Source organism: Bos taurus, chromosome 4, assembly GCF_002263795.3.
Source record: "Bos taurus isolate L1 Dominette 01449 registration number 42190680 breed Hereford chromosome 4, ARS-UCD2.0, whole genome shotgun sequence".
In the NCBI taxonomy this organism is placed as follows: Eukaryota; Metazoa; Chordata; class Mammalia; order Artiodactyla; family Bovidae; genus Bos; species Bos taurus.
Window position 1 is genome coordinate 82,071,514 of NC_037331.1, and position 22,515 is coordinate 82,094,028.

The 22,515-nt window shown below is 39.8% G+C and overlaps 1 protein-coding gene across 2 annotated transcripts in view; it reads left to right on the top strand.

Moving 5' to 3' along the window:
- VPS41 (VPS41 subunit of HOPS complex) overlaps window positions 1-22,515 on the top strand; it is a 226,380-nt gene that overhangs the window by 104,682 nt on the left and 99,183 nt on the right. For both annotated transcript variants that reach the window (XM_059885622.1, NM_001083453.1), the window contains 3 exon segments: window positions 12,482-12,601; window positions 13,832-13,978; window positions 20,215-20,281. In XM_059885622.1, coding sequence (XP_059741605.1) covers window positions 12,482-12,601; window positions 13,832-13,978; window positions 20,215-20,281 — 334 coding nt within the window.

Consider the following 22,515-nt stretch of genomic DNA (forward strand, 5'->3'; position numbering starts at 1 on the left):
CTCAGTGTCCAAAATGATCAGCAAACAACAAATTGCATGTTGGATTCTTTTTGGAAGAAGATACAGTGGAGCAGTTTTTTGTAGTAATGCGAATCTTTTTAAAATTCCCATAGCCCAGTAAATTCCTATGACCATTAAACGTGAAATGTAGTGTTAGGTGTTAGTCGCTCAGTCATGTCTGACTCTTCACAACTCCTTGGACTATAGCCCACCAGGCTCCTCTGTCCATGGACTTCTCCAGGCAAGAATACTGGAGTGGTTGCCATGCCCTTCTCTAGGGGATCTTCCCAACCCAGGGATTGAGCCCAGGTCTCCTGCATTGCAGATGGATTCTTTACCAGCTGAGCTACAAGGGAAGCCCAAGAACACTGAAGTGGGTAGCCTATCCCTTCTCCAGGGGATCTTCCTGACCCAGGGACTGAACCCAGGTCTCCCACATTGCAGGCAGATTCTTTACCATCTGAGCCACAAGGGAAGAGTCCTTCCTTATGTATTTGCTTATCTCCTGGTCAGATGGAAGCTGGAGTTCTTGGGGTCATAAAAGATCTTTTTTAATTTTTAAAAAGTTTATTGAAGTATTGAAGTTGATTTGCAATGTAGTGTTAATTTCTGCTCTACAACAAAGTGATTCTATTATATGTATTCTTTTTCATTATGGTTTATCAACAGGATATTGAGTATAGTTTCCTGTACTGTACAGTAAGACCTTGTTTATCCTGAAAAAGTCTTTGACGTCAGTTACACCACCCAGTCTGCTGACCAGTGGATCTAGAGAACGATACTTCTGCAGGCATTTTGATGCTTGATCTTAGGCAGTTTTCTACATGCAGACTTTTCTCACACATCACTTTTCAGGCAACCACCAAATTTATGTCCCAAGTGGTTGCACATAGAACCATTGTAAATAAACACCTTCATCTCTTCTAGGCATGGTGTTATAAATTGTGGTTCCATTCCTAGAATTCATCTCATGCTGTAAGCATACCAAAATTGATTAAAAACTACTGACTAATAGGAAGTAAAACACAGTGTAACCTTTACAAATATTTCTTAGGTATGTAAAACCCAAGTTGTAAACAGCTATATTGTAAAAGTATATTTTGGTGGGTTTTCCACTGTGTACTGAACTGGTTGAAGCTAAAATTTTAAATCCAGGGCTTAAAAATAGAAATCACTTTCAATATCAGTGACAGATGTTTTTCCTTGCTTTCAAAATTAAGTTCATCCATCTCAAACATTAGTTGCTTTTTTGATGTCAGTATGTAGAGCTCCCAACATCCGGGAAGATGGATCCATGGCAACCGCATTTTCTTAGTCGTCCTCGTTTCATAGCCATCAAAAACCTGGTGAGAACAGAAGCCTTTTTTTCTTTAATGAGTTCAGCTAACTTTTCCGTGTGTAATATTTCCATATTGTTTGCAGCCCTTCCTGGATTCGGATGTTAAGCTTACCATCTGTCTTCCTAGAGTAATCAAACCATCCTTTGCTCCTTGCTCAAAATACCTTCCTTTGCATGTTGAATCCTGTTGTTGTTCTTTAATATTTGGAGTAGCTATTGCCTGTGCAATATTACTGTTGGAGTAATTTTTCAGGCCTTTGTCATTAAGCATTTGGGGATTCCCGCCCCTCCATTATAAGTTAGTTTGTTTCCTGTTAGTTTTCTAATTCGTTTTCAGCCAGTATTCCTCTTTGATGTTTGTAACAGTGCAGATTTGAACCCACTCAAATTCTAATGGTAGTGTATGTGGTAGCGAATAGCTGTGTCAGTGCCGTGCAACCCTAGATCTCCAGGAACATATTTGCAGGGTGTGAGGAAGAGGATGTGTTAGAAGGAGGGTGTTACAGGATTTGGGCTGTTGTTGAGAGGCGGTGTGGCGAGGCTTTAAAGAAGTAGGACTTTGCGCTGGGTCAGGTGCTGTCCGGAAGCAAGAGTTTTTCCACCACTGGGTATCTTAATACATCATATCCAGAAGGAGGAAAGATAAAATCAAGGCTAAAGACATTGGCAAAGAAGCAGTCTTTCCTTTTAGCCAGGATAGGGAGGTGTTTGTTCATTTATGTGGCTTGGAAAATGTTGATATTTTGTCCATGCTCAGATGTGATTATGGAGTGGTCCTGTTTTCCTCCTCATCTTATGGTCACAGGGCCTTGTCTTATGTTGGCGTTCTGTGAAATTGTTTATATTTACCCGGAGAACACCAAGGCCCTGCTCTGAATGACAGACCAGCTCCTGCATGCCAGCTTTTTTCTCTTTCTTCATTGTGACAAATGAAATGCCCAACATTTGCTAAATGGTTTATTGAGGTACTTTATGAAAATAATACACTATTTGATTCCCCTTTCTGGTAGAAATATAAATGTATGATGTAGCAATTTCATGGAAAGCTGTATACCAGATTATTAACAATATTAATATTATTAACATGTTATTAATAATATCTGAGCAAGATTATTTGTGTTTTTTCTGGCCTTCATTGGCATTTATTTTCTGCCTTTTTTTTTGTAGAAAACATGCCTTTTATAATAATAAAAAGCAATAATAAAAGAATGTATAAAGTAATCTCAACTATTTGGCTCTCTTTTCAACTTAGCATTCTAAATCATATGAAATTCCCTACATTATTGAAGTCTAATCTTAGCTCAGATGTTCTTTACTGATTATGTAATTTTCCATCCTGCAGGTCAATTTAATTTTCTTAATCGGTCTCATATTATTGGACCATTAGATTGTATCCCGTTTGGGGTTATCATAAATCATGCTGTATTGAAGTTAGAAATCTTTGGGTATGAACTTTTGTTTGTGCTTCTGAATGTTTTTCTAGCTCTCATTCTTAGGATTAGAATTACTGGGTCAAAGATTCCGAGTATCTTTCAGGCTCTTGATACATATTGCCAAGTAAAGGTACATTCTAGAAAACATACTGATTTATACCAGCTGTGTGTTTTAGAGGAGCTGTTTTACCATATCGACTTGCCAATTTGCTATACGTAGAAAGAGACTCCATTATTCTATTTTGTAACTTCCTTGAATGATTAGTGATTTTGAGCATTTTTATTTACTAGTCACTTATATCCCTTCCTTTGTGATTTCTCTGGTTGTATTCTTTGCTCAGGGCAGCTTTTAATATTACCATAGAAGCCAGGACAATGACGACTGTCCATTTGATATTTATTGTCAGTTTGAGCGCAATTATTGCTGCTTACTGAATAGCCTGCAGTCTTTTGTCCAATTTTAGCTAAACCTGGAATAATTATTCTTGTTCTAGGGAGGCATTATATAGGAGTTATAATGATACTTTTGAGTAGATGCTGAACTGTGTACAAAGAAGATGAGCATATTCTACTCCACAGATGTATCTGCCCCTAGATTGTCTGTCCTGCTGCTTCCTTGAAGGCTCTTAAAAACAAGCCACCGTGTCCAGTTAAAGGCAGGTTCATTTGATTTCGTTTCTTCTGTAGGCAGTGTTCTGATCTTTACTTTTTCCCCTTTTGCTTCATTTTTTTTTTTTTTCCATTGAAGTATATAGTTGATTTGTTGTTGTTTAGTTGCTAAGTTGTGTCAACGTTTTTGCCACCCCACGGACTGTGTAGCCCACCAGGCTCCTCTGTGCATGGGATTTCCAGGCAAGAATACTGGAGTGGGTTGCCATGTCCTTCTCCAGGGGATCTTCCCAGGAGGAGCCACAGGAGCTCAGGTTTGATCCCTGGGTCAGGAAGATCCCCTGGAGGAGGACATGGCAACCCACTCCAGTATTCTTGCCTGGAGAATCTCATGGACAGAGGAGCCTGAGAGGCTACAGTCCATGGGGTCACAAAGAGTCAGATATGACTGAGCAGCTGAGCACACATAGCTTGCATAGTTGATTTACAGTATCATGTTAGTTTCAGATGTACAGCACAGTGATTCCATTAAATATCTATGTGTTTATATATGTGTGTTTGTGTGTGTGTGTATATGTGTGTGTGTGTGTGTATATATATATATATTCCATTTCAAACTCTTCCATTATAGATTATTACAAAATATTGAGTATAATTTGCTGTGCTATATGGTAGGTCCTTGTTGGTTCGTTTTGCTTTAATTTGAATTGAGTGAAGCGCTTGTTCACATCCATAAACCTGTGTGTTCTTGTGACTCTTCCTGTTATTCAAGACTTAGAAGTTTTGTATTTCTTTTTCATAATCTCACTGTGCAAAGATCTCTTCCTGAGTCATCTGTGATTGAGATTATGTGTAGTTAAAATTAGAGATTTTATTCATCACACAGAACGTTCATTCAAGTTGCATCACCCAGTGGATGTCTATTCTACTGGGGAAGGGGTCCAACCTTGAACCCAGTACCAGGGAATAGATCCTCAGACAGCTGCAAACTGAAAAACAAACTCAAGATTTTTGATTTGAACAACCAGCTCTGTTAAGTGTTCAGGATCCACATGGAAGGCTGTTTGTTACTTTTTAAATGCCTCATTCTTTTCTGGAATCCCGTTTGCAGTTGTGAGTTGCGTGTGCAGAAATTGCAGGTTGCTAGTTGGAACAGGAATCTTCCTCACATGCTGGCTACAATTGATTGCTAAACCCATATAGGTGGGCGGGTAGACATAGATCTCTCTCTCTGTCATCGCTAGGTTTTTGCTCTGTTTTTAATATAAAGGAAATGCTCCTAAGTGGCACCTCTTATGTTTAACTTCTTTGGTTCACACTGAATTCATAGCTTGGATTTCTTGGCTACTAAATTGACTGTTACTTTATGTTGATATGATGTTTTTTTTTAATTTTAAAGCGTATTTCTGGTACATAATTTACACAGGATTAACTAACTTCAAGAATTTGTCAAAAACCTGTGTTGCTTTTCAGTTGTATTTATTCAGATACTGCCTGGAAGCAAATGGCCTGTCACATGGGCTCTGGAAATCCACCTGTGTACAAAGACTTTCTCTGCTAGCAACATCTGGCCTGTATTGAACTGCTTTTAATCAGGCTAACCCACTTCTCAGGAAAGGAGACGGATGGACTAGAACTTGTGCAGAAAATAACCACCGAATTTAAAGCAGTCATATATTTAGGAAATCCCCATTTTCTTCTTACATGATGTGAGTTTTTTCTCAGTGATGGTCAGGAAGGCTGTGTGTTTTAAACTTCAGTACTGAGCCAAAGCAGGAAGCAATATAAAGGTGTTCTGTGCTCTGCAGGCTGATGCTTTTTGATCATTTCTGTCTCCATCTAGATTCAAGACTCCTGTCTGCTGCCAGCCACCACCCCAAGTCTTCTCCATGCTCACCAATTTTTTTTTTTTCTCACTTGCCTTCTTGACTTCAGTTTGATCCCCAATCTCTTCCGATCTTGGATTTAAAAATCCTTCTGTGACAGGCATTCTTATCAATTATTGGCCCTTTGTTTTTACTGGGACAGTAAAATATTTGGCATGTTCTAATTTGCTGGATTTCATTTTGCTCTCTCTATTTCTCTGTCATCTTGAGCTCCAGTATCTTCTCTGATTAAGCATTTATCTCTTAGTCTGTTTTCTCCAAAGCTGTCTGTCCTTTCTGGAGGAAACACCTTCATCCATGGACTCAAACCCCAGCCTCAGCAAGCAGTGTTGCTGGTATTAGGGAGCCCAAATGACTCAAATGATTTATATACTTGGAAGAGCACAAGATGATTAAAAAAGGTCCAATCATACTCCTTTCCCTTCACCAGGGAAGAATGGGTGATGGGTAATGATGGGTGTTAGGCTACCAGAATCGGCAGCTTTATTACAGCCCCATAGGAATCCCAGCCTGTGTGTGGGAGATTCTGGGATGTGGTATAAGAAAGTACTAGATAGATTTATCAGCACAAAACATAGGAGAATAAAGTATATTGCTGAGGATGTGAGGGCTCCTACTGAAATATAAGTACCAAGAGTGCTGACTGCCAGAATGTGGATTTATGGGAGATAAAGCCCTAAAATACTTTCTCCAACAAAAAAGCAGACCTCTTGGAAACAGTTTTTCCTCTCTCTGTACTTAGCTCCCATTGAGCTTAAATTGCTCTCAGTATTGTGATAATGACAATTCAATATTACAGGATGTGGAAGATGAACCAAATAAATTAACCAGCTGCTTTTAAGGGTAGTTCCCTCAATGGCTTCCCCTCTAAAATGCTTTGTAGAAGATTCGTGCTCAGTAGGTCTCTAGGCAGTTTTATGGCTGGAAGAAAGAAATGGATTTTATTAAATGTCAGTGAAATACAAGCAGGTAGTTTTGTGGTAGTTAAATTAGCATAGAGTGTGTGTAAGAAAAGCAGCTTATCATGCCTTAAATCGCAGAAACAGAACTTTCCTTGGCCTTCCTGCCAGATGATGCATTTCTGCCTGAAATTCCCATAGATTAGGATGGAAAAATCCTAACCCCTCCTATCTGAAACTGCAAAATGTTATCCATCAAATGCTGCATGTAAAGCGTAATTTTATTTGGAGAGTTTCAAAGGACAGTAATGGCAATAATTTTTTAATTTCTAGCTGACATTTAAGATTTTATACTATGTATGGACTAGAAGATAGGACTCATGAGTAAAGGGTTGAGTGAATTGGGAATTTGGGATTGACATGAACATACTGCTCTATTGATAGATAAATATATAACCAATAAAATAGGTAACCAACCAGGACCTACTGTGTAGCACAGGGAATGGTGCTCTCTATTCTGTAATAACCTAAACGGGAAAAGAATCTGAAAAAGAATAATAGATGCATATCTATAGTTGAATCACTTTGCTGAAACTAATGCAGCATTGTTAATCAACTGTGCTTTAATATAAAATACAAGCTTTTTAAAAGAATTGAGTGGAGTGCAGAGGGAAGACAGAAAGAAACACTTCATGGGATCAAGCCGGTAACATAGAGGAGAAGGGCAGGCTGAGTATGGGGAGGACAGGAGAAGTGGTACTGTGACGTTCCAGAGAGCTTTGTGCAAGCAGACAAATCCATTCCAGGGCATCACTGCTCAGACCAAAGGGGAGACCAGTGGACATCCCTGAAACCAAGGAGCCGCAGTAACCTAAACCAGAGAAGGTCCCGCCTTACAGTCCATAGTGTCCAAAGAGTCAGACATGGCTGAAGTGACTGAGCACGGCACAGCACCTTCAAAGGACTTTTCAAATTTATGACAAGTTGTGCACAAGTTGTATCCTCTGACACTGAGCAAAAGGAAAGAGACCAACATTTTAGGAGTAGGACATGGCATCAGTGTACATGAGCCCTTTCTCAGAGTGTGCGGATGTATTCCTTGGATGAATCAGTCCCAGGGCCCTTTCGTTTAGATGTGTGAATGAGGGCAGATGCCTCTGTGTCTGAGATAGGGCACTGCTGCTGCTGCTAAGTCGCTTCAGTCTTGTCCGACTCTGTGCGACCCCATAGATGGGAGCCCACCAGGCTCCGCTGTCCCTGGGATTCTCCAGGCAAGAACACTGGAGTGGGTTGCTATTTCCTTCTCCAGTGCATGAAAGTGAAAAGTGAAAGTGAAGTCGCTCAGTCGTGTCTGACTCTTCACGACCCCATGGACTGCAGCCTACCAGGCTCCTCCGTCCATGGGATTCTCCAGGGAAGAGACATTGCCAGCTAAAGACGGACCAAATGACTAGAGGATTTGGGAATTACACAGCTCTTCCCATAGCAAATACATTGTATTTTTGGACAAGGAAAGAAGGAATGACTTTTAGACCCAGGAAAAGCCTACTCAGTATCTAATATTTGTTATTACTTGTGTATCTAGCAAAGCATCTATAAGATTTGGTTTCTTTCCCTGATACATTTGCGGAGATGAGTAAACACAATGTTCTCAGTGAACTAGATCTAATGTGGCACCCAGGATCCCATGACTCAGAACCAGTATTTGACTTAACGAAAGAATTCTCCAAAATAATGATCTTTTCTAACATATTTAAGGCTATTTGTTTAGAGATCTTCTCTTAATTTTCAAATATAAAGGTAAGGTGATGAAACTACCACTATTTGAAAGACATGAGAAAAATAATATGAATCGTGTCTAAAAGTGTAGTGGAAATGAGTTAAAACAACTGGTTTGCAGAAGCTAGGACATTAGCTACCCACCCGCCCCCCTCTGCTGTTTTTGAGCACCCATCAGTGAGTCAGTGACATCAGATAGGTACTCCTGATGCCGTATTATAAAAATAACATTAAGGGACCAGCCTCTTTGCTCCTAAGATTCGTGTCAGGGCAGGATACACAAGGTTTGTTGTAATAGGACTCTGGAAATTCAGACTGAATTCAATATTCTCTCCTTTCCTTCCTGCCCTCTGCTGGAAGTTTTCCTTGGAGCCAGAGCAGGAGACAAAGGGAGGCCGGGGCCCAGCAGCCTCAGATCCCTCCCATTGCAGAAATCACACTGACCGCAGCAGAAAGGATAAAGTGGAGTGACCTTGGCTTGGGTGGGAATTGCAACAAGATTTTATTAAGAGTTTTCTAAAAGAAGTTAGTGTTTTATTTAAAAATTAGATACCATATATGTGAATTCTCACCCAAAGATAGGGGACCACAAATAGTCTTTTCACTCAGTTCCAGTGAATTTTTTATTTTGTTTTATTTCATATTTTCCCCTAAATTATCTTGACTGTTAAAATTAGAGGATTGACTTTCATCCTCGTATCTATTGATGAAGAATAATTCACATGTGCTATGTAGAATAATTATTAAAGAGGAATAATACAAAATCACTTGTCCTCTTTCTGGAGTGATCTCTTTGTCTTTCAGGTTTTATATATGGATACACATTCATATTTTATTTAAAAGTCATTGTATTTAATCTGTTTTGCAATCTGCTTAATATGCTCTGAACATCTTTTCCTGTAAATAAGTGTCCATATTTAAAACACACACACATATACACACACCCCCCCATGTATACACAGACATGTCCCTCCCTGCAATGTCTGACCTTATCATTTTGGTTCATCTTTGTCAATTTTTCTTTCCTTTTTCCTTCACCTGTCAGTTCTGAGACCACTGCTCTACTGTTGGGGGTGTTAATTAAAAAGAAAAAGTTTTAGTATCTAGCAGGGCAGATCACCCCCCACCCCCAAATTGCTTAATTAAAAAAAATTTTGTTGTTATCACGCATTTTCAAATGAGTCCATTGCATTTTAGAAGCTCTAGAAATAATTCCTTTGGGATTTTCTTGGGGTGTGCATGAAAACCGTATGTTAACTTCGCAAGACTTAAGCTCTTCAGTGAGAATTCTGAGTCTTGTCATCCAGGTACACGCTGTATCTTTCCATTTATTTTGCTCTCCTCCTCTGTCCCTCAGTAAAGTATTTTTGTTTTCCGTGTAGCTCGTACACACACATCTGTTTTCGTTCATTATTAACTTTGAGAGCTATGGACTCACCCTTGTTTACAACTTTGATTGCATCTCCTAAAGTTTAGGTTTGTACTATCTGTATTTTCATTTTCCAAGTGCTCTGGCCGCAGTTTGATTTCCTCTTTTACCCAAGGATAGAGAATATTTTATTTTTTTATTTCCATTTTTTCCCTCTTGTTTTGCTCTTATCCTTTGTTATTAATTTCTTGCTTTATTTTCTTGTCACCTGAGAATAAAGAGAATTATTCCCGAAGTTCTTTTCTGTTTTACGTTATGTCTCATTCAGGTGGTGGTAGGAGTAGGAGATTTTTTCTTATTCCCTAGATAAGTTTTATTGTTTTCAAATCCTGAATTTTTCCAGTGTTTTCTTCTTTTTTTTTTTTAATTTTATTTTATTTTTAAACTTTACAATATTGTATTAGTTTTGCCACAGTGTTTTCTTCTTGTGAGCTCATATTTACGAGACGTGGCTATGAAGTTGTCCATAGATTTTGTGAGAACTTTTCCAAATCTTTTACTCTGGACAGTGGTGGGAGAGCTTTTATGTTTTCCATTTTGCTGAATTGGAACATAATTGTCTGTTGGGAAAATGGATACAAAAGAATGCATTGGGTTGGCCAAAAAGTTCATTCGGGCTTCCTGTATGATGTTACAGAAAAATCCAAATGAACTTTTTTGGCCAACCTAGTAATTACCGGCGCAGCAGAGAAGTGCTGCATTTTAAAAAATAAGAGAACAAAAACAAAACTTGTTCTCTGTACTTATTAAGGCAGGTACTGCCTACCTCAGTAACGGGCATAGTTGCCCTCAGGAGGCCCTCTCCAGTCCCAGCCTGCCTGCTTTTTCCTTCCAAGCTGTTTCTCTGAGCAGCGGCCAGCGTGGCAGTTCAGGTGTGCTGTTGCCAGTGCTGATCAAGGACCCTGTGTCCCTGCCTGAGATTTCCCCTGTGGCCCCCTCAGCCCCAGCCCCCACTGCACTGTGGCATCCTGCCGGGCTCTTTCTTGTAATGAGTCAGCTCACAGCCTTCACCAGGATCCTCCTTCTGTTATGTTTTACAGAACTTCTAATTTGAAATTGAGAGCTTATTTAATTTTCCTGACCCAGTTGCAGACTGTTGCCCTTTTAATATTCAATTGGCCATTTCTTGGTGGGTATTGGTGAGGGAGACGCCTTGCCCTGCATCTCCATGCCTCTCCCACTGGCCCTCCAGCAGAGCCGCCCTTCCAACAGGTGCTGGTGGAGCTCTCCCTGGCCCTGCCCACTTTTTTTTACAGTCCCTGTCACCTGACTGAGGCCACTGACGTGGGGGACGACAGACCTTGTGGTCTTACCAGTTCCTCATGTTGAATACAATTGTCAGTAGCTACCTGTCTTTAGTGGAGCGTGACCTGATGTGTGGTAGGAGCCATACTCTCGAGCTTTCACCTCTGATCCCCAGTTTCAGACCTGTCCCATCACAAAACCCCGCACACACTCAGTGACCGCCTTAGCGCTGTTCTCTGCGTCATGACCCAGGGGAGAGGCTGAGTCACAGCTGGAGGCCGTACCTAAGGGTCGCTAACTGGAAGCAGGCAGTCTTGATGGTGGTGGGAATTTCTTAGAACCTGGGCCAGTCAAGATGGCTTTGAAGATCACTGAGCATGTAGAAGAGATCTATCCTGTGTGTATCCGATGGGAACACAGGACCACATGTCTTTAGTAAAGTTCTGCCTCCAGTCTCCAGTAAGGATGTTGTAAGGCTGCCTGCACTTGCATGGATGACAGAGAACTTTAAACATTTCTGGTATTTTTATGAGACTAAACTCAGCTTATTTATGATGATGGCCACTTATTTAATTATAACTCCCCCTCACCTTTTGTGTGTGTATGTGTGCCCCTCTGGCTACTGAGAAAGATATATAAAAATATTAATAATGTGAATTTACTTTCTGTTACCTTTTTTTCTTCCTTTTTTGGAAGTGGGGTATTATCATTGAAATTGACACTTTAATAGGAATTTTAAAAAGTCCATTAAGGAATGCTTTTAAAAAGATAACTGTGTTTCAGAATTCTATGTCTAACTTACATATTTTAAGTTGTACATTGTATAAATTATATATGTTGTATGTATTGTTATATATTGTATAAAGGTCTTTTCTTACAGGATTTAAATTGGATATAGCAAGAAAAAATTTTTGATTCCTTAATAATGTGTGGTTTCTAAAAGAACTACATCTCTGTGTAGAGGGTTTGACCAGTTATTTTTGGTCATAAAATTTATTCAACATATTTTTTTGATAGGTAGCTATTCTGAAATTCCTGTAGAAGTTAAATTCTAAAGCACATTTCTCTTGTGACATGAATAATTACTCCTCAAGTCATTGTTATTTTTCTTGAGTTAAATGAAAGACAGACCCTTTCTAATCATTGCAGCTGAACCTGTGGCTAATCTTATTTTCAGAGAAAAGTTCTAAAGTCTTGATTTCCCAAATTACTAAATAAATTAATTCTGGTCAATTACTTGAAGAACTTTCTGTGGTAAAAATCTTTTGGCTACTGTACATGCATTCTTTTTTCTCTGACTTTTGGTATTTTGGTGCCATCTTGTGGCTGGACTGTGTAATAACTTCAATACTGAAACATCTTAAACAGTGTCCTCCTGGACAGGATCAGATAGACTGGGAATACTTTCCAAAATGCGAATCATGTACCACTATAAGTCTGTATTTAAAGTATTGAGAGTCATTTGTTTGTTACTTGGATTTGTGGACACAGCGGGAGGAGAGGATGGGACGGATTGAGAAGGTGGTGTCGACATACAGACACTATTACGTGTATGATAGCTAGCCAGTGGGGACTTGCTGTGTAGCACAGGAGTCCCAGCCTGGTGCTCTGTGATGAGCTAGAGGGGTGGGGTCGCGGCTGGGCGATGGGAGGCGCATTCAAGAGACAGGGAATATACGTATACGTATGGCTAATTCATGATGTACAGAAGAAAATAGCGCAGCACCGTAAAGCAATTATCCTCCAATTAATTATTTTTTAAATTTGTTTGTTACTTGTTGAATGTCCAGGCAAAAATAATAAGGAATTTACCATATGGCTGTTGGTTTTTAAAATTCTGTTTTTATGATATTTGCCCCTAGTTGCTGCTGTTTGAACGATCTTGGATGAGCAGATGGAAGTCTTCAGTTCTGCATGAAGGGGAAGGGAACATAAGGAGTGTGAAGTGGAGGGGCCATCTGATTGCCTGGGCCAATAATATGGTAAAAGTGCATTTCTGTCTCTCTAAGGCTTGTTCAGTGCCAGAAGGATGGCCAGAACCAGAGGGCTGTGACAAAGGGTGGGGATGCCACGCCTCCCACCACCATTTCTGAAAGGTGCTCATGGCTATTGATATCATACCCGGAAGGGTGAAGAAATTAGATTGCTTTTGGCTTTCATCAGAGAGTAATTTCCAACATATCCTGGACTCTATTTTAGAGGAAGAAACCCGAGGCATGGAGAATAGCCAAGAAAATGAAAAGGCATCTTAATAATGGAAGGGCTGCAATGGGAACATGGTTTTGAAAATACCATTTGCCTATTAGCCAAGGGCAAGTGCCAGTCGATATGAAACAAGGGCAGGATATTGCTGATTTCTTTTACTCCCAGAATAATCACTGACCCAAAATAGGCCTGCCTTTGAAAAAGTGGGTCCTAATTTTTGATGCTTCGCTTACCTCAAGTTTAGTCGATACGAGTTAGGGCGAATACAAAGTTTAAAATTACCTTTAGGACATCTAGCATAACTATAGCTTTTGGAATTTTGACGTACAATTTAGCAAGTCTCTGCTATTCCTTTTTTTATTTTGTCATGCTGCAACGTCATATGAGCTCTGTTCCCTGACCAGGTATCGAACCCAAGCCCCTTGCATTTGGAAGTCCCCAGCTATTCCATTTTGCATGGTAGAAACTTCCCGGAAGCTGCTGTGCTAGTTGGGACTTTTCCTACGTCTTCTGGGTCACAGTCATGGTCAACAGATGTATGGCCTCTTGGTTTATTTTCATTTAGCTGCTTGCTCAATGTTTCTTGATTTCAGTACTTTAAAATGTCAGGTGTAGTTTTCTTTACTTAGTGGGTTTTCAGATTCAAAGCTTTTCTGAAAAGCAAATCCCATCCTTCAGGTGTAACAATACATATGTAAATGTTTCTTGTCTGTCATTTTGGAAATGTAGTTGCTGATTCCTGTACATTTACCATTTGTGTTGCTTGTGCCATCTGCTCATAAAATCTCCTTTGCCTGAAAAGAAGGATGGAGGTTTCCTTTTGTTCTGGGTTTTCACGGGATTCGTGTGGAGTCGGAACGTTTCTGTGGTTCCCAGTGGGACCCAATAAACACTGTCAATACTTGGCAGTGCTCGTTATCACTGCTGTATAGCAGTGGCCATTATTAAATTTCCTTTCACTTTCCTTCTCTCGAGTGCAGGATGCTTAATGCTACTTTATTTTCCAGGGCGTGAAGATTTTTGACATCACCTCAAAGCAGAGAATCACGAACGTGCCCCGGGATGATATAAGTCTTCGCCCAGATATGTATCCCTGTAGCCTCTGCTGGAAGGACAATGTGACGCTGATCATTGGCTGGGGGACGTCTGTCAAGGTGAGTTTACTTGTCTTTCTCATCAGTCCATGTTATAGAGCTACTGATGATGGTCCAAAGGAATGAGTTCCTTTGTGTGTGTGTGTGTGTACCGTTTCTGAAGTCCTTATTAAATCTGTTATGGCATTGCCTGTGTTCTCTGTTCTGGTCCCTTGGCCCTGAGGCATGTGGGGTCTTAGTTCCCTGACCAGAGATCAGACCCGCACCCCTTGCATTGGAAGGCCAAGTCCCAACCACTGGACCTCCATGGAAGTCCAGGAATATGAGTTCTTGAATGGCTTCTCAGAGCCAAAATATTTTCACCTGCATATTATGGTCATGGGATAAGTGTGAGTTTTCAGGTCTGTCCTTTCTCATGACCTTATCCGTGTTCAGAATGGTGTAACCTTTCTGATCTTTTTTAATTTCCTGTAACCCAGTAGGCCTTAGCTGTTTATGGAATATGCATTGTGTTACTGGTTCACTTGGGTCCCTTTCTTTATGTTTCCTTCCATTTCCCTTAGCTTTGATCCTGAGCTGCTTCAGTAGAACTGATGGTGGGAAAAGAAGGTTGAAATGAAATCATCCTGCTTGCTTGCTAGTAGTTTGGTGGAGTAAAGGCCCAGGCTTATTATGGACGATACAACTTGGGGCTGTTTTGTCACATATATAGCCTGCCTTTTATATGCCTGGGTAGATGAAGCTGTTCTGCAGAACGAGGCCCAAAGTCCATTCACCCTTATTTCGTACCTAGTAGCACTTGTCTTATATTAGGTATTTCAGAGCAAAAGTTGTTTGTTTCCCTTTAAAAATATATACCTTCATCTAAATAAAGTAAAACTTAGCTGAGATAAAGGTGTTGTAAGAAGATATCCCAGCAGTAGTCTAATGGAAGGGCTCAGGCTGTAGAGTCACACGGACCTGAAATCCATTCCAGTTTTCCCACTGAACTTCCTGTGTGACCCTCTCTAAGCCTCACTCTCCTCATCTGCAAAATGGGAGTGCTGATAGTTCTCACATCACACATTTTGGGGCAGTTTAATGAAGAACTTAGTATAGGATCTGGCATACCGTGTGCAGGAAATATAAGCTGTCATAGTTACGTCAGAAAATTCCAGAAAGGTCATGAAAGAGACATGGCTGTTGAAAATCCCTCTGTGAAAAAGAAAACATAAAAATTATTAATGTGGCGATTGTTACCATCAAAATAAGCATTATTAGTTTAAGGTAGATCTAGTTATGATTCAGGTTCTCTTTTTTAGTAGAACATGTGGTAATTGTTTCCATGTGTTAAATGAACACAACAGTCACGTTTAAGGTAATAGGAAGGAGGTTGTACCTCAAAGTCAAGGACAAAAGAGGGCTTCTCAGTCTCCCTATCCCAGTACTGATCCAGTAAACTGATGTTCTGGATAGTTTTTAAGTATCTTAAATAGACCAAGTGGCTTTTCCCCTTGTTTTAAAGTTGGGACTTCCTTTTCTTTTCTTTTTTGGTGAAAGGAAAGGGAAACTAGCCTATTGGGACATGAAAGAAATTCAATGATTGCTTCTGGAAATGCTTCCTCCACTAGGTGAATTATGGTCCCCAAGATAGCAATCTTGATTCCCACCACCTATAAATGTTTCTTTATGCGGTAAAGAGCCGAGCAAAAAGATACGACTAACTAAGCCTCTATAGATGGGGAGATTATCCTGCATTGTCTGTTGTTGTTATTCAGTCACCAAGTTGTGTCTGACTTTTTGCATCCACATGAACTGCAGCACCCTAAGCTCCTCTGTCCTTCACTCTCTCCCGGAGTTTGCTGAAATCATGTCCATTGAGTCAGTGATGCCATCCAACCATCTCATCCTCTGTAACTCCCTTCTCCTTTTGCCTTCAATCTTTTCCGGCATGAAAGATTTTTCCAATGTTTTTCCAATTTTTCCAAGATTTTTCAGCTCTTCGCATCAGGTGGCCAAAGTGTTGCAGTTTCACCTTCAGCATCAGTCCTTCCAAGGAATATTCAGGACTGATTTCCTTTAGGAATGACTGGTTTGATCTCCATGCAGTCCAAGGGATTCTCAAGAGTCTTCTCCAACACCAAAGTTCAAAAGCATCAATTGTTCAGTGCTCAGCTTTCTTTATGGTCCAACTCTCACATCCATACATGACTACTAAAAAAGCCAGAGCTTTGACTACACGGACCTTTGTTGGCAAAGTAATGTCTCTGCTTTTTAATATGCTGTCTGGGTTGTTCATAGCTTTTCTTCCAAGGAGCAAGCATCTTTTAATTTCATGGCTGCAGTCACCATCTGCTGTGATTTTGGAGCCCAAGAAAATAAAGTCTGTCACTGTTTCCATTGTTTCCCCATCTGTTTGCTATGAAGTGATGGGACTGGATGCCATGGATCTTTGTTTAATGAATGATGAGTTTTAAGCCATCTTTTTCACTCTCCTCTTTCACTTTCATCAAGAGGCTCTTTCTTCACTTTCTGCCATTAGAATGGTACCATGTATATCTGAAGTTGTTGTTATATCTTCTGGCAGTCTTGATTCCAATTTGTGCTTCATCCAGCCCAGCATTTTGCATGATGTACTGTGCATATAAGTTAAATAAGCAAGGTGACAGTATACAGCTTTAACCTATTCCTTTCCCAATTTTGAACCAGTCTGTTGTTCCATGCCTGGTTCTAACTGTTGCTTCTTGACCTGCATTCAGGTTTTTCAGGAGACAGGTATGGTGGTTTGATATTCCCATTTCTTTAAGAATTTTCTGCAGTTTGTTGTGATCCACATAGTGGATCACAAAAAGACTTCAACATAGTCAATGAAGCAGAAGTAGATGTGTTTCTTTTTGGAGAGAGGGGAGTTCCGTTTGCTTTTTCTGTGATTTAGTGAATGTTGGCAATTCGATCTCTCGTTCCTCTGCCTTTTCCAAATCCAGCTTGCGCATCTGAAAGTTCTTGGTTTATGTACTGTTGAAGCCTAGCATGTGAATAATGCAATTGGGTGGTGGTTTGAACATTTTTTGGCATTGCCCTTCTTTGGGATTCGGATGAAAACTAACCTTTTCCAGTCCTGTGGCCATTGCTGAGTTTTGCAAATTTGCTGACATATTGAGTGCAGCACTTTAACAGCATCATCTTTCAGGATTTGAAATCGCTCAGCTGAAGCTATCTTTGTTTATAGTAATGCTTCCTAAGGCCTGGTTGACTTCACACTCCAGGATATATGGTTTTAGTTGAGTGGCCACACCATTGTGGTTATCTGGGTCATTAAGACCTTTTTTGCATAGTTCTTCTGTATATTCTTGCCACCTGTTCTTAAAATCTTCTGCTTCTATCAGGTCCATACTGTTTCTGTCCTTTATTGTGCCCATCTTTGCATGAAACGGTCTCTTGGTATCTCTAATTTTCTTGAAGAGGTCTCTAGTCTTTCCCATCCTATTGTTTTCCTCTATTTCTTTATATTGTTCACTTAACAAGGCTTTCTTATCTCTCCCTGCTATTCTCTAGAACTCTGTATTCAGTTGGATATATCTTTGCCTTTTCTTCTTTTCTTTTCTCTTCTTTTCTCGGCTACGTGTAAGGCCTCCTCAGACAACCACTTTGCCTTCTTGCATTTCTTTTTCTTGGGGATGGTTTTGGTCACCACCACAAGCCTCCATCTATAGTTCTTCAGGCACTTTGTGTACTAGAGCTAATCCCTTGCATCTATTTATCACATCCACTATATAATCATAAGGGGTTTGATTTAGGTCATACCTGAATGGTCTACTTTCTTCAATTTAAGTCTGAATTTTGCAGTAAGAGGTCATGATCTGAACCAGTCAGATCCAGGTCTTGTTTTTTTTTTTTGACTGCAGAAATGTACATTGATCTATCAGTTCTACCTCTAGGAATTTATCCTAATGAAACAGAAGTCCAAACGTTGTATACAGGAGCATGTTGATGCATTATTGCTGGCATCAGAAAGTGATAGGAAGCAAAAAACTACTGTCTAAAATAGGATTGACTAAATTACAGTTCATTCATGTAATGAAATACTATAAAGATATTGAAGAATCATGTAAGGATATTTAAATAGCACATTAAACTATTTGCAGTAATTTTAGGTTAAGAAAAGTAGCTTCTCCAAAAGTGTGAATTGTTAATCGTGTTCAGTTTGTTCTGGGACAATGTATGATTTGTTTTTTCCCCTTTGGATTTTCTGTATTTTAGAAATTTTCATGTTGTAGGTACACTTAGGGATACAGCTATAAAATAATGCAATAAATGTTGTCTAAAAGAAGTTTGTATAGGATCAGTACTTATGACTCAGTCTTTTTTTTTTAATTGAACTGTACTTGATTTACAATGTTGTGTTAATTTCTGCTGTACAGTAGAGTGAGTTAGTTACACACATGTATATATCTACACATATTCTTTTTCATATTCTTTTCCACTATCATTTATCGTAGGTTATTGAGCATAGTTCCCTGTGCTATACAGTAGGTCCTTGTTGTTTATTCATTCTATATGTAATAGTTCGCATCTCCTAACCCCAGACTTCCTATCCTTCCTTCCACTTGTCCCCTCCCCTTTGGCACCAAGTATGATAATCTCTAGGTCCATCCATGTTGTTGCAAGTGGCATTGTTTCATGCTTTTTTAGGGCTGAGTAATATTCTATTGTTTATATGTACCACATCTTCTGTATCCATTCATCTGTTGATGGACGTTTGAGGCTTAGTCTTAAACTGGATGGCTGAACTATGTAAATTTTTCTCAGTTCTTATTACAAAATAGAGTACATCTCCTTTAGAAAACACAGCAAAAAATAATCATAAAATATCCATAGTCTTATTATTATCCTAAAACATCCACAGTTAACACACATATGTGTTATGGTCTGTGTGTGTGTGTAGATATATATACACACACACACACATACATATGTGTGTATATATATATATATATATATATATAAAATAAATATATAAAATTTCTATTCAAACTGTATACATATAATTTAAGATATGAGTTGGAAGACTTTCTGTAAAAGGCTGGTGGTAAAGATTTTAAACTTTAAGTGAAGTAAGTGAAAGTTACTGAGTCATGTCTGACTCTCTGCAACCTCAGAATTCTTCAGGCCAGAATACTGGAGTGGGTAGCCTTTCTCTTCTCCAGGGGATCTTCCTGACCCAGGGATTGAACCCAGGTCTCCCACATGGCAGGCGGATTCTTTACCAGCTGAACCATAAGGGAAGCCCAAGAATACTGGAGTGGGTAGCCTATCCCTTCTCCAGCAGATCTTCCAGACCTAGGGTTTCCTGCATTGCAGGCAAATTCTTTACCATATGAGCTACCAGGGAAGCCCTTTGCCTGCTACATATTGTTTCTGCCGAGCAATTTCCTTTTTATTTGTTTTTCCTTCCCAGTCTCCCTCCTCTCCTTTTCACTTTTTCAAACCTTCAAAAATGTAAAGATTATTTTCAGCTTACAAGTTGTAAAAAAAATAGACCAGAGGCTAGGCTGTAGTTACCATCTCTGATTTAAATTATGTAATACATTTATTTTAATGAGCTTGAGACAAAAAGAAGAGCATGTGACACTTTTGCAAAGTAGTATTTAGCAACAGTGAAATAAATTACTAAAATGTAATCAGAAACACTAGACCTATGTGGGCATTGCCCAGACTAGCCATTGGGCATTTGGGGCTCTATGCTTTTGCTGGAGTTTTATTTGGATGATGATTGAAGGATTCTGTCAATAGAGTTGCAGAAAATGGGTCATTGGAAACATCTTAAAACTATATTCACTTCCTTCTTTTCTTTGTTCCTGAATAAAACTTTATTGGAGAATAATATGTCTGGGACCTGGCAGCATGAGAGTAGGGCTCCTCAGGTGACTCAGTGGTAAAGAATCTGCTTGCCAGTGCAGAAGAAATGTGAGTTCGATCCCTGGGCTTGGAAGATCCCCTGGAGTAGGAAATGGGAACCTGGTCTAGTATTCTTGCCTGGAGAATTCCATGGACAGTGGAGCCTGGGGGCTACAGTCCACGAGGTCACAAAGAGTAGGACATACCTGAGCAACTGAGCACACCATGTTGGAGGATATAAGTAAAGGTTGCTGTATGTCACTGAAATTAATTTCTATCACTTAAGTCATAGGGTAGGATGTGTGCATCCTGTCTTCAGTGCTACATGGCTAGTTTAGCAAAGTACCATATAGTGAATGAGATGTGATGAAGAGTTTTCTATCACCTGAATAAAAATGACCTTTGGCTTTCCTTTCTAGATATGCTCCGTGAAGGAACGGCACGCCAATGAAATGAGGGACTTGCCAAGTCGATATGTTGAAATAGGTATGCCTTCTGTGGTGTAAACCTTCAAAAGAGAATCCATGTTACGAGGGGAGTACCTAAGGCCATGTTCTTCAGAGCTCACCATTGGCACCTTGATGAAATAAATCAAGAAGCTTTTGAGTTTTGAAACTTGGCTGTAGAGACCTTTTGTCCTAACTCTATTTCAAGTTTTTAACAATAATTTTGTAGTTGGCTTTGACGTTAAATAAACATGGGTTTGGGGTTCTGGTTCTATTATTTAAATTACCTACACTTTGGACAGATGTCCACGTGCCTCAATATTCTCATCTATGAAATGCAGAAAAGAATATGCATCCCATAGGTTGTTTGTGAAGATTCCAAGAGTCCGTGCACAGCTCATAACACAGGACTCACACTTGGTCCTGATTCCTTATGCCTTCTAAATATTTACTTTCTTCATCACTGGTCTGGTCCAAGCTGCCATGGTCTTTTGTCTGGATCACTGCAGCAGACCCTTAACTGGTTCATCTCTTTCCACCATGAATTACTGTGTGCTAGTCCCCCCACTGCAGTCAAAATACAGATCAGACAGTGTCACCACTCTTCAGTACCCTCCCAGTGTTCTTAGATAAAGGTGAGACTCCTTAAGTCGACCATGGGGATCTGCACTGGCACTCACTTGCCTTCCTAACTTCAGCTCACAACAAGTGTCTCTTTGGTCTCTGTGTTCCAGCCACACTGGCTTTCTTCCACCCACCCATGCTGCTTCTGTGCTTCTTCCCATCTCTCTAGAATGTTTGTCTTGCCTCCTTTTGCTTATGGATCCCTTATCACCTTTAATTAAACCTCAGCTCAAATGTTGCTTTCCTGGGCAAGCCCACTGGCCATCCCTCAGCAGGTCACATCCCCCTGGGATGGACATGTAGCATTTCCCTTTCTGAATGTTGTTTGAGTTGCAGTGATCATGTGATTATGTGGTGCATTTCTGTCTCTTCCATCAGACTGTAACCTCCTGTTTTTGCTTAGTGTTTGTTTCTCAGGGATCTGGCACCATGCATGACACATGGTAGGTAGAAAGCAATATTAGGTTGGATAAATCAGACTCTGGGAAACAAGTATGCAGGAAAAGTATGCCAAGGGGGCTATGCTGCTACTTATATAAGTTTTATGACCTAGTGCCAAAGTTATTCATACAGAAAAAGTGAAAACTGACTGATATTTGTCAATTAAACAAATAGAATAAAAACTCTTTTTGTATTATTTAGTACTGAACAACAGAAGACAGTTTTGTGGCAAAAAAAAAAAAAAAAAGGTTTGCCATGTTATGTGTCAGGTAAATAGTTTGTTTACCCATTTGGATGGGAGAGGAGGAATATACATTTGATGGGTTGTCATAAACAGGGAGAAGCTGAGCTAAATCATTTGCACAAGACTGTATTTCTACAAACAAAGATATTCCCACCTGGCTAATATGTAACATTTAAATATTTTATACTTGAAGTCATAGATTGATGGTAGGGTTTTGATCATTGTAGTTGTTGTTTGCCTTAGAAGGATAAATGAATATATAAATTCACAGTTTGGATTACTTGGGGTATGGACAGTATAGGTGTATGCAGAATATAATGGTACTGAGAAAAACTGAGTAACCTGATAAAAAGGCAGAACTAGAAGATAAAGATAGTTATTTCAGTCTTTCTCCTGTTCTGTCTCTCCTGTGCCCACCAGTGAAAAACCTGAAAGTCTCAATGCTGTGTCCCGAGAGATAAGTATTAGAATATTTTAAATGCAGGTAGATAGAAAAGGGCAATAACTGTGGGAATTTTAGGATGTAAAGATTGCCTGGAAGGCATGAAAATGTAGCAGTGCCATCTTTTCTCCTTACTTGGTGTTATTGCTCAAGCACTAGGTATGGGGTATTGTGCTATGTACTACCTGCTTTAGTCCACTTTACCACCACAGCAGCCCTTTGAAGGTCAGGTAGTAGTCGTCTTATTCTATAGATGAAAAAAACTGAGGCTCATGGTGGGAAATAACTCACCCAAGATCTTATTGCCGTGCCATTAAAATGGATAGACTCTAACCCCATAGAATGACCAAGCAAGGAGGCCAGGCAGTTTGCCAATTCCTGTCTGATCTTGATAAGTACTTTAATGTCCCTGAGCTAGACTTCCTTCACTTGCAAAATGGAGATTAGGGACTTCTGTAGTGGCCCAGACTTCCACTGCAGGGGGCACAGGTTCTGTCCATGGTCTGGAAAATAGATCCCATGT